The following is an 18,448-nucleotide window of genomic DNA, read 5'->3' on the forward strand; positions in this document are numbered from 1 at the left end:
GATTTGCATTTCTCTGCTAATGAACTATATTGAGCATCTTTTCATGTGTTTGTTAGCCATTTGTATGTCTTCTTTGGAGAAATGTCAGTTTAGGTCTCCTGCCCACTTTTTGATTGGGTTGTTTGTTTTTCTGGTATTGAATTGTATGAGCTGCTTATATATATTTTGGAAATTAGTCCTTGGTCAGTTGTTTCATTTGCTATTATTTTCTCCCATTCTAAGGGTTCTCTTTTTACCTTGCTTATAGTTTCCTTTGCTGTGCAAAAGCTTTTAAATTTAATCAAATCCTACTTGTTTACTTTTGTTTTTATTTCCATTACTCTAGGAGGTGGGTTATTGAGGATCTGGCTTTGATTTATGTCAGAGAGTGTTCTGCCTATGTTTTCCTCTAAGAGTTTTATAGTTTCTGGTCTTACATTTAGGTTTTTCATCCATTTAGGTTTATCTTTGTGTATGGTGTTAGGAAGTGTTGTAATTTCATTCTTTTACAAGTAGCTGTCCAATTTTCCCAGCACCACTTATTGAAGAGGCTGTCTTTGCCCCCATTATATATTCTTGCCTCCTTTGTCAAAAATAAGGTACCCATGAGTGTGTGGGTTTGTTTTTGAGTTTTCTATCTTGTTCCATTGGTCTATATTTCTGTTTTTGTGCCAGTATCATAGGTTTTGATGACTGTAGCTTTGTAGTATAAGCTGAAGTTAAGAAGGTTGATTCCTTCAGCTCCATTTTCCTTTTTCAAGACTGCTTTCATTATTCAAGGTCTTTTGTGTTTCCATATGAATTGTGAAAAATTTTTGTTCTAGTTCCATGAAAAATACCATCAGTAATTTGATAGGGACCACATTGAATCTGTAGATTGCCTTTGGTAGTATAGTCATTTTCACAATACTGATTCTTCTTACCTAGGAACATGGAATATCTCTCCATCTGTTTATGTAATCTTTGATTTCTTTCATCAATGTCTTATAATTTTCTGTATACAGTTATTTTGTCTCCTTAGGTAGTTTTATTCCTAGATATTTTATTCTTTTTGTTGCAAGGGTGAATGGGATTGATTCTTTAATTTCTCTTTCTGATTTTTCATTGTTAGTATATAGGAATGCAAGTGATTTCTGTGTATTGATTTTGTATCTTATGACTTTGCTAAATTCACTGAATAGTAATTTTCTGATAGTATCTTTAGGGTTTTCTATGTATAGTATCATGTCATCTGCACACAGTGAGAGTTTTACTTCTTCTTTTCCAATCTGAATTCCTTTTATTTCTTTTTCTTCTCTGATTGCTGTAACTAGGACTTCTAAAACTATGTTGAATAAAATGGGTAACCTGGAAGAAATGGACAGATTCTTAGAAAAGTTCAGTCTTCCAAGACTGAACCAAGTAAAATTTAACTCTTATTTGTTAAGAGTATAACGTTTGGAATCGGTTAAACCAGGTTCAGATCCTGGCTCTGATACCTAAACATCATGTTGCTTTGGATAAAGTTCAGTTCAGTTCAGTTCAGTCGCTCAGTTGTGTCCGACTCTTTGCGACCCCATGAATCGCAGCACGCCAGGACAGGGAGCTGTCCATCACCAACTCCCAGAGTTCACTGAGACTCACATCCATCAAGCCAGTGATGCCATCCAGCCATCTCATCCTATGTCGTCCCCTTCTCCTCCTGCCCCCAATCCCTCCCAGCATCAGAGTCTTTTCCAATAAGTCAACTCTTTGCACGAGGTGGCCAAAGTACTGGAGCTTCAGCTTTAGCATCATTCCTTCCAAAGAAATCCCAGGGCTGATCTCCTTCAGAATGGACTGGTTGGATCTCCTTGCAGTCCAAGGGACTCTCAAGAGTCTTCTCTAAACACCACAGTTCAAAAGCATCAATTCTTCGGCTCTCAGCCTTCTTCATAGTCCCAACTCTCACATCCATACATGACCACAGGAAAAACCATAGCCTTGACTAGATGGACCTTTGTTGGCAAAGTAATGGATAAAGTTACTCAGCCTCATTTCTTCCATTATAAAATGTTAATAATATTAATAGTTCCTAACTCTTAAAAATTTTGTGAAAATTAAAGGAGTTAATACTCATTCAGTGATTAGAATGGGCATGGTAAAGTGCATAGTACATGTCATATATTATTACCATTTCTACTTTTATTATTTCTAAATATGGTATGCATGTGAATATTATCCATCAAGAATTTACAGGTAGAGAAAATCTGGAAAACCATGTTCTAATCTCCAAATAGTAATCATGTCTGCTTAGTATAGTGGGTTTTATAAGAAAGTTATTTTAGATGTTGATGATGGCTGTTACTTTCCCTGTAGCATCTGTAATCAGTACAGCCTCATTGCCGACAAAGTCAGCGAGATTCCTATCAACACTGGGGAGCTAGTATTCCTCATTGAATTCTTAAAGAAATCCAGCGATGTCACCGTGTTCAAACTCAGGAGGCAACTTAGAGATGCGGTTGAACGGCTGGAGTTCTTGATGGACTATGCAGACTTGCCCCGTAAGTCCAATGTCCTGTGTGTACATGCAAATGTATGTATATATTTATATGTTTAGATATAAGGAGCCGGGAAAGAAGAGTTCACAATCCTCCCACTAAATATCTGTATCAGAAGAGCTGCTTTTTAAGTGTGTCTCTATATTAGAGACACTAATTCCACACTCTTATCCAGAGAAATTTGAATCAAATGAAGAGAATCTTATTGGTAGACAAAAAGAAATATCTAGGGACTTGACTGGTTCTTAGATGCCTTTCTTTGCATCTTATGTGTGGTGTTCCTAAAAAAGTCTCTTTCAAATGCAGAGTTCTTTTATAAATGGGTAGATTTCATTTATCTATAATCTTAATACAATCCTACCTTTGAGGAAGCCAGGGCACTTTCCTTCATGCTCCTGCATATTTTAAGAGGAAAGAAATGGTCGGGGCCCCTTCATGGCTTATTGAGCCAAGTTAGGACTCAATAAGGACCTAACTTTGTAAGGACCAGGTTCTGAAGGAAAAGCTAATATCACCTCTACAAGTCACATTTCAGAAACTTTTTCCATCTGGAAATACCTGTGAATTATGGGAGGGAGAGATAGGGACTGGGAGTGAAAAATTGGTCCCATAACCATCCACCTGCACATTCATGAGCTGTGCTCTTGACCATGTGAACACACACTGGAATCCCTCATTGTGGTCTCTACCCCCTAAATTCCCAAGAGCACATAGGAAACCCAGGGCATTTTAACTGACCAGAGCCATAAAATGGGTAGGGTATCTGGCATTGATATTACCACTGACCTTTAACCCAGACTGAAATTCAGATGAGGGGAAATAGTGTAAAGAATAGTACCAAACTTTAGCTAGGATTCTACTCAGACCTAACCTAGGAAGATAATGAAGTGCATAGTGGTTAGAACATAAGCTTTGGAGTTGGTTAGTCCTGGGTTTGAAATCTGCTCTGCTGTCTCCTAGCGGTGTGACCTTGACCACTTGGCTTAACTTTGTTTCCCATCTATAAAAACAAAGATGATTATACCATCTACCTTCTAGCCTGGCCCTTGGTAAGTGCTCAGGAAATGTTGGGTAACATTCATCAATAAAGGGCCTATTCATTAATTGCCACCCCTATACTCACTGCTGTTGACCTCTTATTCTCCTGAATTAATTCATTGCGAACTGAGCAGTGTCCTAAAGCAGACTGTGTGTGTTTTGCAGAAGAGGATATCAAACTGAACAGCACTCTATTCCTCTGGCCAGACCAGATTGAAGATATCTTTGAAAACAGCCGGAACCTTCTCCTTAGCAAGAGGGATCAGGCAGAGATGGACCTCATTAAAAGGTACAGGAAAAGTCTGATGTTTAAGAAATGATATCCAGCTTTATAAAATGCTATATGTTCCTGGTTCTGTCTAGGGCCACCCCTGATCCCGCAATGAGTGGGTGAAGGCTCATGACAATTGGAGAAGGAATTTCCTTTTGTTTCCCACTAAGGGATATTCTCTGTAAGTCTGCTTCACTGTAGTAACTCCAACCAATGCCTTCCCTCCCTGCCTTGAACAATTGAAATTTAGTGCTGCAGAGAGAAAAAGGCAAAAATAGTAGCATATAAGAGCAGCCTTACAATAATAATAGCAAAATTGTCAGCCTTACATTTAAGACCATGGGTCTGTGAGATATCAAGACAGGAATAATAAAACATGGTTGGTAGCTGAGAAATTGCCTGTTTTGCAGCTGATCTCATTCAGTGCTAATCTGCCTGTAATCATCTTTTCATTGAGTATTATGGCTTTTTACTATGTTTGCTGTGCTCTATTCTAGACACAAAAGTGTGTTTGACTGCTAAATAAAGATTTTAATACAATGACAAAATATCACATACTGAAGAAGTCAGACAATGTCAAGTGAAGTGGGCCAGGTATCATGTATCTGGTAAAGACATGCTTGTGTACATATGCATGTGCACATGCGTGCACACACACTCACACATGCACATACCAACTTATAGCACTTTGTTTAGGGACTGCAAATTCATACCAGTTACCATCCCCATCACACATGAAACCCCTAGTACCCAACTTTAAATTCCGTAATCCTTGCTAATACTCAGGAGAAAGGAAAAGGGCAGATAAAAGCAGGGATGGGAGATTGCACTCAAGGATAATCCCAAGAGAGGAAGTTGCTATCTTCACAACAACCTTTGCCCAGCAAAACAACAAAATAGATGTGTATGTTTGTTTCTATCTACAGCCTTGTTCTCCCTCTACCTAAATGGCTGCTGTCCCCAGAACCCAGAATTTAGCCCAATGAATAGATACTTTTTAGGTAAAGCTTTTTTTGTTGTTCAGTTGCTAAGCTTTGTCTCTTTGCAACCCCGTGGACTGCAGCATGCCAGGCTTCCCTGTCTTTCACTATCTCCCAGAATTTGCTCAAACTCATGTCCACTGAGTCCGTGATGCTATTCAACCATCTCATCCTCTGTCGTCCCCTTCCCTTCCTGCCCTTGATCTTTCTCAACATCATGGTCTTTTCCAATTAGTCGGTTCTTCACAGAAGATGGCAAAAGTATTGGAGCTTCAGCTTCAGCTTCAGCATCAGCATCCTTTAGGACTGACTAAAGGAAATCAGTCCAAGGGACTCTCAAGAGTGTTCTCCGATATCACAATTTGAAAGCATCAGTTCTTCAGTGCTCAGCCTTCTTTATGGTCTAATTCTCACATCTGTACATGGCTACTAGAGAAATCATAGCTTTGATTATACGGACCTGTGTCAGCAAAGTGATGTCTCTGCTTTTTAATATGCTGCCTAGGTTTGTCATAGCTTTCCTTCCAAGGATCAAGCATCTTTTTTCCTTTTTAGAACAGTTTTAGGTTCACAGAAAAATTGAGCAGAAAGTATAGGGTCCTCCTATGCCCTCTCACCCCTTACACATATTCTCCCCCCTCAGTGGAACTGAGTTTTGATGCCTCACCAAGAAGCAGAACCATTTTAAAAGCTAGATGAACAGGAGTAAATTTCTTCATCTTTTTTGAGCCTAAGTGTCCTCATCTGGAAACTGGGGATAGTAGAACCAATCTTAGATCATCTGATTTTGTGAGAGGTGTCATTGTGTTAAGGATGAAATCAGATGGTCTGAGGTGGTGCCTAAGTGATATCCAGCACATGGCAGGCATTCGGGAACAGTCAGCTTCTTTTGCACATTAACAATGACTTCTTTAGGGAGAAAAATGCTTCTTCACTTTCAAAGCACTACCTGTGAGCAGACTTCTAGAACATTAATCTTAGACCATTCATAGTAACTGTTGAACTTAATAGGTACTGAGGGGTGGCTCTGGAAAAAATTGGAACACATGTCATTCATGGTGAGAGGAGAGTGCCAGACTTTTTCTTGGAAGGGAAACTCAAGCTTGACCCATCACTTGGTATCTGAGCTCTCAATCACAGAGCTCAGCAGAGAAGCAGCTCTACGGACACCTGCAACCCTGGGCTCAGCCCTCTCTTTAATGAACTCTTAAACTTCCTGTCCATCATTTTTGCATAAATCCTGAGAAAACCTACAAGGAGGGCTTAGAAATACTCATTTGTTCATTCATCTTCTATAAGAACAATCCCCTTCTCTCTCTAAAAGACATGATCTTATTTTCCCAGGCCACAGTAATTTTTTTTACTTCAATGCCAATTTCCATTTGTTGTCCCCACACCCTCTCCCAATTTCTATCCACCTTCCTCTGTCCACTCCATGCATGGTTGGCTGATTCCTACAGTCTCTAGCCTTCAGCTCCTGTGTCTGTTAGATCCAGACAGGCATGGCCAGTGGAAAGCCCTCTCGAGGTTGGGGAGTGGCTGCTGTGCTGCTTCTCCTCTCCCTCCCTACTTGTTCCTGGGGTTCTGGCCAGTAGCTGCATCCCTCCGGTATAACAATTCTTTCTCCTCCGTGTTTCCAGTTCTCATTGTCCCCTCAGGCCTGGGGATCATAGTGACTTCCCTCTGAGGTTACTAGTCTCTGGATGCTTCATTCTCCTCTCTTTGTTCCTTTAACCCTACCCACATCTCACCTCTGTAAGTAGTCCCTTCATTGAAGTCTCTTTCTTTGAACATCAGAGTAAATTATGTTTCTTCCCAGAATTCTTAACAATATAACAGTTTAAAATTATTGCAATATTCTCCCACAGACTTCAGGTGGTCCTAGGAATAGAACTCAATTTACTTAATCAAATTTCCCGAGTGCCTACTATTTACTAATGACATACTTATATATATGTATATATTATGGATTTGAAAGCACTTTAGAAATTGTAATGGGCTAAATAATTATAAAAAATTTAAAGCAATATAAACTGTTCTAAAAAATATTTTTACAGTGATATAATGCACAGCATAGGGAATATAGTCAATATTTTATAATGACTTTGTCTAATGTGTGATCTATAAAGATAGCAAATCACCGTGTTATACAACTGAGACCAATATAATATTGCAAGTCAACTGTACTTCAATAAATTTGTAAAAGAGAAATTTTAAGCAATAGGTAACAGTAATATTTTCCAATAATCACTGAGTTTGTATACTACTTCCCTCTGGGAAGAATTCAAAAGTGCGTTTATCAGAGATTTATTTTTGTGTGTAAGTCTGTATTTGGCATCTAAAAAGAATCTTAATGATGTGAAAAGGCAGTCAGCAGCACATAATTGTGTGGACAACAGGAGAATCAGCTTTCCTCCCATTTTGTTCCACTCAGTGGTAGGTTCCAAGGGCCTAAAAGTAACCTGGAATATACATGACAAACATCTCAGGACTGTGAGCTGCTCTTTGCCATGAGAGTACATCTTGTAAATAGAAAGAAAGGTATCTTAGGGAGAGTACCCAGATTGTGTTCCGGGGTCCAGAGAGAACATAATGCTTTGCAAATAGCAAGTTCTCACTCTTTTGATGAATGAATGAATGAGTGAGTAAATGAATGAGACTTTCCTAATAAGGACATTCTCTGAAATTAATACCTATCAGAGTATAAAATCACAAAACAAAAGCAAAACCTTAGTGCTATGTGTCTTGTTGCACTTAGTTTTCTATCTCTGAATCCTTAAAACTTTGGTGAAAAACAAGCATGAGAGGCAGTAACCAGCTTGTCTGCTTTCCTCTTGGGCTCCTGTATCCATTTCTCTTCTCTGAGAATACAGAGAAGAAAAGGGACGTGTGGGGTGGAAGATAAAGCTGATAAGACAGAAGCCCTATTAAGAAAAAGAATGGGAAAATGGAGCACAGTGGTTGCATTCAAAGGGCAAATCTGGGAAGGGCTCATGTAAATGAAACTTGAAGGATGAGAAGGAGCCCATAAGGCAAGACTAGGGAGGGAGAGAAAAGGATGTCCTATTCTATTGCAGGTATCAAGCATGACCAGTGGCTCCAACTTAAGACTACCTTTGCATATAAAATGAGGAAGTAACATCCCATCAATTTTGCCATATTCTTTGTTAGAAGTGAGTTACTAGCTCTAGCCCAAACTCAAGAGGACGGTTATACAAGGCTATAAGTACCAGGAGGTGTGTCTCTTTGAGGACCTTACCAGAGGCTACTTACCACACAGTGTAGTTAGAAATAAATTCAAATCAAACCATTGAAAATGAACTCTTTTAAATTGTTTTTAAGAAAAAAAAAAAAAAAAGAACATCAAAACTGCCATAACAAAATTAAGTATTTTTAAGATAATAGCTAAATTTATGTTACTATAATTGTTCTCCATGGCAAATTCCCCTTATTCATTCAATGAATACTGATGGTATTATGCCAGATGCTTCTTCTAAGTGCTGGAGATTCAATAAGGAATTAAAGAGATTAAAACTGCATTGGTAGAGTTTAAATTCTAGGGAATGAGACTGAACACTTTTATAGTGATTATTATGTACCAGGCTCAATTTGGGCATTTTGTGTATGTTAGCTTATTGACTACTAGAGTAGGTACTTTATCCACCCCTGTTTTATCTGAGGCCTAAAGAGTTTAAAGGACTTGAACAAGGTCACATAGCTACTGTGTAGCAATGTAGGGACTTGAACTAGTCAGTCCAGCTCTAGAACCTATCCACTTAACACTGTGCTAATCTACCTCTTAGGAAAAGGGAGAAGTACATTTGTTTGTTGATAATATGAATGAAGTAGATAAATCTCTGGAATAGTCTTCCCTGATCACTCTAACTAAAGTAGCTCCTCACATGTTCTGTTTTCTTCAGAGCATTTATCACTATCAGAAATATCTTATTTCATATTTATCTATGTATGGTTTTATCTATCCATCCATTCATTCATCCATTCATATATGTTTACTGTTTGGGTTTCCCCAAACTGAAATACAAGCTCCATAAGGGTAGGGAGCTTACGGATGTACTTCACAAATATATTCCTGATGCCTAGAGCAGTTCTTGGAATTAGGCATTTAATAATAAATATCTAATAGATAAATAAATAATATGTATATGCATGAATTTTATACATGTATATATTTTATTAGGGCTTCTCTGGTGGCTCAGTGGTAAAGAATCAAGCTGCCAATGCAGGAGACACAGGTTCAATCCCTGGATCAGAATGCTCCACTGGAGTAGGAAATGGCAACCTACACCAGTATTCTTGCCTGGGAAATCCCATGGACAACAGTAGCCTGGCATGCTACAGTGCTTGGGGTGACAAAAGAGTCAGATATGACTTAGCAACTAAACAACAACATATATTACATAGCATATATATTATAATATATATTTTATATACATTTACCTGTATGAGAAACAGCTGGAAATATTTAACCACCAATAGGTTCACAGCAGCTGTCTCTGGGAGGTAGGATTACAAATTATGTATAATAGCATATATTTGTAAGTTTTACATCTATGGTATCAGAAGATCATATTCTCCCCAGGCTTGAATATGGCTGAGCAGTGCTGATAAATGGAAAATCCAAATATGATTGGATTGTCTTTACTTTCAGGTGCTCAGAATTTGAAGTGAAACTTGAGGGCTACAGCAAGGAACTGGAAGGTTTTAGGAAACGTGAAGTAATGACCACAGAAGAAATGAAGAACAATGTTGAAAAGCTTAATGAGCTTTCAAAGAACCTAGATCAAGCACTGGTGGAATTTGAGGTTTGGGGTCTTGGGATGGGCACTTATGACTGTACTGCTCTGTTGGTCTTTGGATATGTGTTTTCCTAACATCACCTGTCAGGTGGATAGTATTTGTTGATTGACCAGTTCTTTCTCTGGTTTCAACTACCTTTTCCCATACCCCTACATTATATCGGCTTTGTTAGTCAGTACATAAAGAAGAGTTATTAGTATAATGGAATAATTGCTGACATGTATCAAGCATGTATTATGTACATAATGTACAAAGGACTTCATATGTGATATATCACTTAATATCCATAATAAATCTTTGGGGTAGGTACTATATATTCATTTATCTCTATTTAAAATGGGAGAACTAAGTCTTGGAGAAGCTAAGTAACTTGCCCTGAAGTTGTCTACAGTAGTAAGTTCTTTAATCATTAAAGTTCTTACCTCTGAGGCAGTTCAGCACAAGAAGGTAACATTGTGTTAACAGTTAAAGTACATATAAAAATTTGTGAAAATGGGAATATGTATGTGTTACGGTGGAAGCAAAGATGATGGAGCAAGTGGCCAATTATTGTAAAGTTTCACTCACTGATCTCAAGTGCCATGACTCTCAGAGGTAACAGAGAGACCTTCTTGCTTAAGTTCATACCTTATTTTCCGGTCTTACTCTCCAGACAAACATGCATCTTCCTCAACTTGGTTTTCAAAGCACTGAGGAATTTGCCATGGTGGCTTCTAGGGTTCAGAAGAACTGCCCACCCAATAAACAGCATCCCCTTTTGCCCTGCAGTTGATCAATAAGGAAGAGGAGCTGTTGGAAAAGGAGAAGAGTACCTTCCCTCTTCTGCAAATTGTGATGACCAACAAAGTGCCTTATGAGCAGCTGTGGGTGACAGCCTACGAATTTAGCACCAAGTCAGAGGAATGGATGAATGGTATGCCACGGTTTCACTCTACTCAGACAGGATGGGAATAGGGTAGCAGAATCAACCCAGCCAGTTCTGAAATAAGACTGGGACTTCAGATTCTGGCTGGACTTTTTATCATATTCTCACACTCTGGATTAAGGCTATGCTATGCTATGCTATGCTATGCTATGCTAAGTCGCTTCAGTAGTGTCCGACTCTGTGCGACCCCATAGATGGCAGCCCACCAGGCTCCGCCATCCCTGGGATTCTCCAGGCAAGAATACTGGAGTGGGTTGCCTTTCTGGATTAAGGCAACCATAGTTAAATTTTTCTGATGTGATAACGATGGAAGGTAGGGATCAAAAAGCCAGACCTGTAGCTAGGATAAAATAGAATGGGCAACCACTCAAAGCCATGGATTGGGTAGTAACTGGGAGGATAAGATCACAGTTCCCCTATTATGCTAATGCTTTATGCCAGTACTTCAATATAATAAACACAACTATGAAGAACAACTTTGTTGCCAATTTTCTGGATACAATAATGATAATTTTCTTAGGATAAATTACTGGAAGTGAAATGGCTAGATCAAAGAAAGGGTTGTAATAAAAATATAAGGATTTTAGAATTTACTTTTATTATTGGTATTGCTTTCCAGAAAAGTTATGTTTTAATTTAATATTCTTCTAGCAGTATTTGAGTACCCATTCCTCATACCCTCAACAAACATGAGAAGTAAGAGCTTTACTTTTTTGCTCAAAAAAGTGTTTTTTTCCTTTAATAGAAGTTGAATGTTTATTGGTCAATTGAATTCCTTGTTTAATAAGTCTATTTAATGTGCTCTCTCACTTTTTTCTATTAGTAAACCAACTTATTTAAATAGTTTTTAGTTTTGAATAATATTTTTGGATGCATTTAGTTTTTCAAGTACTCAATCATATCTACACATTTAGAATATTTTACCTTATTTATCACTTTCACACCTCTTTTAAAATTCACTTTTCTGTGTTAATTAGCACTTCCAAATTAAACAGTAGTTATAGTGAACACTTTTGTCTTATTCCTGATTCTAATGGAATTCTTCTAGAATGTCACCTTTAAACATGATGCTTTTTGTTGATTTGAGGCACAAAATATTTATGGTGTTAAGGAAGTATTTATAATTTAGCATGTCTTTTTGTTAGAGATAATATATTTAAAATTTTTATATTTTGTTTATCAGTTCCAATGACTTCAATAAACTTCCTTGTACTACTCCTTCATAATCACACTCTCTACAGCCTTAACACCTAGCAACTATTGATCTCTTCATTGTTATTACAGCTTTGTCTTTTTGAGACTGTCATATAAATTCCATTTTCTTTTTTAAATTTTATTACAGCTTTTACAGTACCTTTGTCTTTATATCTTTTGTATAAAATTTGAGAATCAACTTATTCATTTATATATGAAATCTGCTGGAATTTTTTCTCTTTTCTGCTGGAATTTTGATTGGAAATATATTACTTCTAGAGATCAATTTGGAAAAGAATTGATATCTTTACCACAAAATCTTCCAATCCATGGACATTGCATATCTAATTATTTTGATCTTCTTTGACTTCATTTTGCCAATGTTTTGTAGGTTTCAGCATATAAATTCTATACATGTTTTGTTAAATTTACATGTATTTCTTTTTATTTGTTGTTGTTCAATCGCTAAGTCATGTCTGACTCTTTGTGACCCCTTGAACTGCTCCACACCAGACTTCCTGTTCTTCACTATCTCCCAGAGTTTGTTCAAACTCATGTCCATTGAGTCAGTGATGCCATTCAACCATCTCATCCTCTATCACCTGCTTCTCTTCCTGCCCTCACTCTTTCCCAGCATCAGGGTCTTTTCCAGTGAGTCAGCTCTTCATATTAGGTGACGAAATATTGGAGCTTCAGCTTCAGCATCAGTCCTTCCAGTGAGTATTTAGGATTTATTTCCTTTAGGATTGACTGGTTTGATCTCCTTGTAGTCCAAGGGACTCTCAAGAGTGTTCTCTAGCACCACAATTCAAAGGCATTAATTCTTTAGTGCTCAGCCTTCTTTATGGTCCAACTCTCACATCTGTACATGACTACTGGAAAAACCATAGTTTTGACCATATGGACCTTTGTCAGCAAAATGATGTCTCTGCTTTTTCATGCACTGTCTAGGTTTGTCATAGCTTTTCTTTGAAGGAGCAAGCATTTTTTAAGTTCACAGCTATAGTCACCATCTGCAGTGATTTCTGGAGTCCAAGAAAGTAAAATCTGTCACTATTTCCACTTTTTCCCCATCTATTTGCCATGAAGTGATGAGACTGGATGCCATGATTTTAGGTTTTTGAATGTTGAGTTTTAAGCCACCTTTTTCATGCTCCTCTTTCACTCTCATCATGAAGTTCTTTAGTTCCTCTTCACTTTCTGCTGTTAGAGTGGTATCATCTACATATCTGAGGTTATTGATACTTCTCCTGGCGATCCTGATTCCAGCTTCATCCAGCCTGGGATTTCACATGATGTACTAAACAGGGTGACAATATACAGCCTTGACATACTCCTTCCCTAATTTTGAACCAGTCCATTGTTCCATGTCTGGCTTTAACTGTTGCTTCTTTTCCTGCATACAAGTTTCTCAAGAGACAAGTAAGGTAGTCTGGTATTCCCATTTCTTTAAGAGTTATGATGTATATTTTATATATCTTTATATAAAGCTATGATACATGTTTTTAAATTTTGTTACATATATTAAAACAATTGGGGTTGGGGAGCATTTTTTTTTACTTATTTTTAAATTAATTTTGTTTTCTCACTGTTGAGTTTTAGAGTTCTTTGTATATTTCAGATAGCAATCATTTATCAGATATATGTTTTGCAGTTTTTTTCTACTAATCTTTGTCTTATCTTTTCAATCTTTTGACAGTGTCTTTCACAAAGCAGAAGATTTTAATAAAGTTTAGTTTGTCATTTCTTTCATAGATCATGCCTTTAGTTTTGTATCTAAGAAGTTAGCACCAAACTGAAGGTCATCTAGATTTTTCTGCTATGTATCTCTGCTGTGTATCTCCTAGAATTTTTATAGTTTTGCATTTTACATTTAAGTCCATGATCCATTTTGATTAATTTGTGTCAAGCCTATACAGTTTGTATCTACATTCATTTGTTTTTGCATATGGATATCTAGCTATTCTAAAACTATTTGCTGAAAAGTTTCATTCTCTTTTTTAATTCCCTTTGCTTCTTTGTGAAAGATCAGTTGACTATGGTGGGTCTTATTTCTGGGCTCTCTATTTTGTTCCACTGACCTGTTTGTCACTTCTTTTACCAAAAATACACTTGATTATCATAGCTGTATGGTAAGTTTTGAAGCTGGATAATGACAGTCCCCCAACTTTACATTTCTCATTTAATATTATATTGGCTATTCTGGGTCTTTGCTGTCTCCACATAAACTTTAGAATCAGTTTTGTCAGTGTCTACAAAAAAAAATTGTTGGGATTTTGATTGGGATTGTGCTGAATCTATAGATCAAGCTGGAAAGAACTGACATCTTAACAACATTGAGTTTTCCTATCCATGAGTATTAATTTTTTCTGCACTTATTTCCTTTTTCTCAATTTCTTTCATTAGAGTTCTGTATTTTTCCTTATATAGACTTTGTACATATTTTGTACAGATTTATGCCTAAGTGTTTAAATTTTGGAGGGTGCTAATGTAAATGGATATGTTTTTAATTTCAAGTCCACACTGTTCATTAATAATATATAGGAAAGCAATTAACTTTTGTGTATTAACCATGTGCCCTGCAACTTTGCTGTAGCTGTGAATTACTTTCAGGAGGTTTCTGTTTGCTATTGGCTCGTTCCTATTTTCTATGTACATGATAGTGTCATATGCAAATAAAGTTTTGTGTCTTCTTTCCCAGTCTATATACTTTTATTTCCTGTCTTGTCTTACTCCATTATCTAGAACTACCACATAATGATGTTCAAAAAGGAGTGGTGAGAGGGGACATTCTTTCTGTGTTAATTGACCATAGGTGTATGGGTTTATTTCTGAGATCTCGGTTATGTTCCATTGATCCATGTCATTTCTGTGGCAATAATCATGCTCTTTTCATTACAGTAACTTTGTAGTATTGTCTGTATCTGGAAGGGTTATGTATCCCACCTTATTCCTTTTCCTCTGGATTCTTTGCCAATTCTGTCTTTTCCTCTGGATTTCTTTGCCAATTCTGAGTCTTTTGCCAATTTCTGAGTCTTTTCTTTGCCAATTCTGAGTCTTTTATCCCCACAGAACTGGGGATAAAAAGTCATGGGTACTTTGATAGAAATCATGTTTAATCTATAGATTGCCTTGGATAGTATGGACATTTTAGCTTCTTTCGGTCCAAGAGCATGGGATAAATTTTCATTTCTTTGAATCATCTTCAGTTTCCTTTATGAATGTTTTGTAGTTCTTAGTCTTTCACCTTCTTGATCCGGTTTATTCCTACATATTTTATTTTTTTGGATGAGATTTTAAAAGATTTTAATATTCCTTTCCTGATATTTCATTGTTAGTATAAAGAAATGCAACCAATTTCTGTATGTTAATCTTGTATCCTGCTACCTTGCTGAATTCCTTTTTCAGTTCTAGTAGCTTTTGTGTGGAATCTTTAGGCTTTTCTATATAGAGTATCATGTCATCTGTATATAATGGCAGTTTTACTTCTTCCTTTCCAATCTGGATACCTTTTATTTTTAATTTTCTTGTCTGATTGCTATGCCTAGTACTTCTAATATTATGCTGCATAAAAGTGGTAAAAATGGACATATTTGTCTTGCTCCAGATTTTAGTGGGAAGGCTTTTCACTGAATATTATAATGGTTGTGACATCTCACAACTTTTGATGTTAATTTTTATTTTCGTTTACCTCAAAATATTTTAAAACTTCTGTTGATATTTCTTTTATGACCATGTGTTATTTAGAAGTATGTAGTTTAATTTCCCAAGTATTGGGGGATTTTTCCAACTGTCTTTTCTGTTATTAAGTTATGAGAATAAAAATTCTTGCCTCATTTCCAATGGTAGGGAGAAAGTATTCCATCTTTCACCATTAAATGTAATGGGTTTTTTGCTTTTATGTTTTTAAACCACTTTTTTGTAGTAAGAATGACATATAAAAAGCTGTATATACTTAATATGTATAAAAATGTAATGATAGTGTAGGTATTCATAGATGCTCTGTATCAGGCTATGGACATTCTCTTCTATTCCTAGTTTGTTTAGGGATTTTTATCATCAATGAATATTGGACTTTGTCAAATGCTTTTTCTGCTTCAATTTACATTATCGTGTGATTTTTCTTCTTTCAACTGTTAATATCATGTATTACATTGCTTGATTTTCAAATATTAAATCAACCTTGCATTCTGCTGATAAACTTCACTTAAACATGGTATATGATTCTTTTTATATATTGTATCTTTTTATATATATAAAAAGAAATGTGCATATTTTTCCTTCTTTTAAAAAATTATTAATATTCTATTAACAAAGTTGTGTGGGCTGATAAAGTATGTTATTTATTAATGAAGTTATATAAATGAATCTATTTTTAGTCTCAGCAGCCCTGAAAGAAAAGTATTTTTGAGTTAATTAGCAACATGATAATATAAGAGTTAATATTAATTTGAAATATAAAAGAAGAAAGCAGCAACATGGAAAGACTGAATGTGAAACCCAAATGTTAAAAGATACCTGTGAAAGAAAGGGAGAAGAAAATGAATGTTTTGGCAAAGTTTTTTTTAATGAGATGTCATTTTCTGCTTTAAAGAATATCTATTTTTAAATAATTCAGCCTTGCATAAAATCTGTCAGAACCGTACAGTTAACTCCCATGTCCCTATTCACCCACATTCTCCAATTGTTAATATTTCACAGCATTTGTGGAACACTTTTCGATACTTCTGTAATAGGATCTACAACTTCCACTAACAATTGCTTCCATGTACTAACATTCTATGCCAGGCATTATATTAGCCACTTTACTTGTCTCATATAATTTTTACAGCTACCCTCCAAGGTACCCATTACTACTGAGGCTTAGAAAAGTTCAATCAGTATGCCCAAGGCTTCACTGGTTAGGTAGAGCTTTTAGACCAACTCCAAAGCTTGTGCTTGTTAACAGTGTCATACCATAGACATAATTCTAAATTCAGAGAATTAAGGTACATGTGATTAACACTATTTGGTGATCTGACCTTTCTCCCACCCCATCTTTTCTATTTCAGGACCCCTCTTTTTACTGAATGCTGAGGAAATCGCAGAAGAAATAGGGAATATGTGGAGGACAATATACAAATTGACCAAGACCTTAGCGGACATGCCTGCACCTAGGCGCTTAGCAGAGAATGTGAAAATCAAGATTGATAAATTCAAGCAGCACATCCCTATCCTCACCATTTCCTGCAACCCAGGAATGAAAGACCGGCACTGGCAGCAGGTCCTTGTCACTGCCCACCCCACCAGCCCAGCCCGTTTCTGGTCCTGATAGCCCTTTGGAAGGCAGGAACCATTAATGGGCCAAGGTTCTTCTTTCTGAAAGGAGAATCTACTTGAGGCCAAGAGAGTAGTAAAGGCGGTGATACCCTTCCTGCCTCTCCACATGAATAGGCTGATCCTTTTCTTTGGGGACCCCAGTGCTGGTGGTTGAGTATTAGTCCAGCCAGTGGCCACAAAAGCTCTCCTTATCTGCTTTCCTAAGCACGTGGCTGCTCAGGGTCCTAAAGACAATAGTGCTCAGTTGCTCAGTTGTGTCTGACTCTTTGGGGCCCAATGGACTGTAATTCATGAGGCTCCCTTGTCCATGGAATTTTCCACGCAAGAATACTGAAGTGGGTTGCCGTTTTCTGCTCCAGGGGATCTTTCTGACCCAGGAGTCGAACCCATGTCTCTTTTGTCTCCTGCATTGGCAGGCAAATTCTTTACCACTAGCACCACCCGGGAAGCCCCAAAAGATGATAAGGGTCTCGAATTACAAGGAGAGGGGCCTGGATTTGTTCCTTGACCTAGGCTACACAAAAGAGAAAGTCTATTTCTGGGGGCTCCTAATGATGCCAAATGATTCCTACTTCAGCTTCATCGTCCAGCAGGCTATGTTCAGAAATAATTTTGCACTGTTTTCTTCAGCCCTTTTGAGTCCATAAATGAGAATAATAAATATTCTCCCTGAAAACGATGGGATTTTTACAAGCAATCAAGTGTGACAAATGTGGTGTGAATACTAATAAGAAAAAAGGAAACTCTGTGTTTGAAAATAACCATCATATTCAAGAGCTTGCAATGGCCTTGAAACGTCTTCTACCAGGGAGTTGCTCTGTGTGGAGGTGGAGATGAGACTGGCTCTCCATACACAGATCCCTCCCTGACTGGGCCTGAAATTTCCTCTCTGAAAACCATGCACAAGACCAGGGACATTCTCTCTAAGAAGCAGTCTGAGAGCACCCTTATTAGGAGTATTGAAATTCAAAACATAATCATAGGACGTAAAGAACAGAGCGAAGACGTCTAGTAGACTTTGGGTCTTGAACTGCCTCAGCAGACAGATCTGTACAAGGACAGCTGCCTTACTTGGTACTCATGGGGTGCCTCTCCCTGTGGATCTAACCTGACTAGCACTTTGACCCATTTAGAGAGTGAGGTAGCCAGATGCCCTCCAGCAGTGCTAGGTCTCTCCATGAGATGGCATTATAGAAAGTATCCTCATCAGTGGCATTTAAACAGTGTTACAGGGGACCCTCAGAAAGCCTTCCTCTCTCCATCTGCTGCTTCCCCTGTGAAGATAGTATTCTCATAGTTGGGCACTTTAAAAATCCCAACCATTCCTAGACATTAATAATTCTCACTTATAAGCCACTTAGATGGACAGATTGGGGGAGAAATTCCCTGGAATTAAAATAGTAAC

The 18,448-nt window shown here is 37.3% G+C and overlaps 1 protein-coding gene across 1 annotated transcript in view; it reads left to right on the top strand.

Moving 5' to 3' along the window:
* Nucleotides 1-18,448, top strand: part of DNAH3 (dynein axonemal heavy chain 3) — a 248,499-nt gene that overhangs the window by 39,624 nt on the left and 190,427 nt on the right. Inside the window, exons 14-18 of the mRNA XM_027527056.1 lie at nucleotides 2,317-2,501; nucleotides 3,702-3,825; nucleotides 9,457-9,610; nucleotides 10,374-10,518; nucleotides 16,776-16,987. Coding sequence (XP_027382857.1) covers nucleotides 2,317-2,501; nucleotides 3,702-3,825; nucleotides 9,457-9,610; nucleotides 10,374-10,518; nucleotides 16,776-16,987 — 820 coding nt within the window. The remainder of the gene's footprint in view (nucleotides 1-2,316; nucleotides 2,502-3,701; nucleotides 3,826-9,456; nucleotides 9,611-10,373; nucleotides 10,519-16,775; nucleotides 16,988-18,448) is intronic.

Source organism: Bos indicus x Bos taurus, chromosome 25, assembly GCF_003369695.1.
Source record: "Bos indicus x Bos taurus breed Angus x Brahman F1 hybrid chromosome 25, Bos_hybrid_MaternalHap_v2.0, whole genome shotgun sequence".
NCBI classification, from domain to species: Eukaryota; Metazoa; Chordata; class Mammalia; order Artiodactyla; family Bovidae; genus Bos; species Bos indicus x Bos taurus.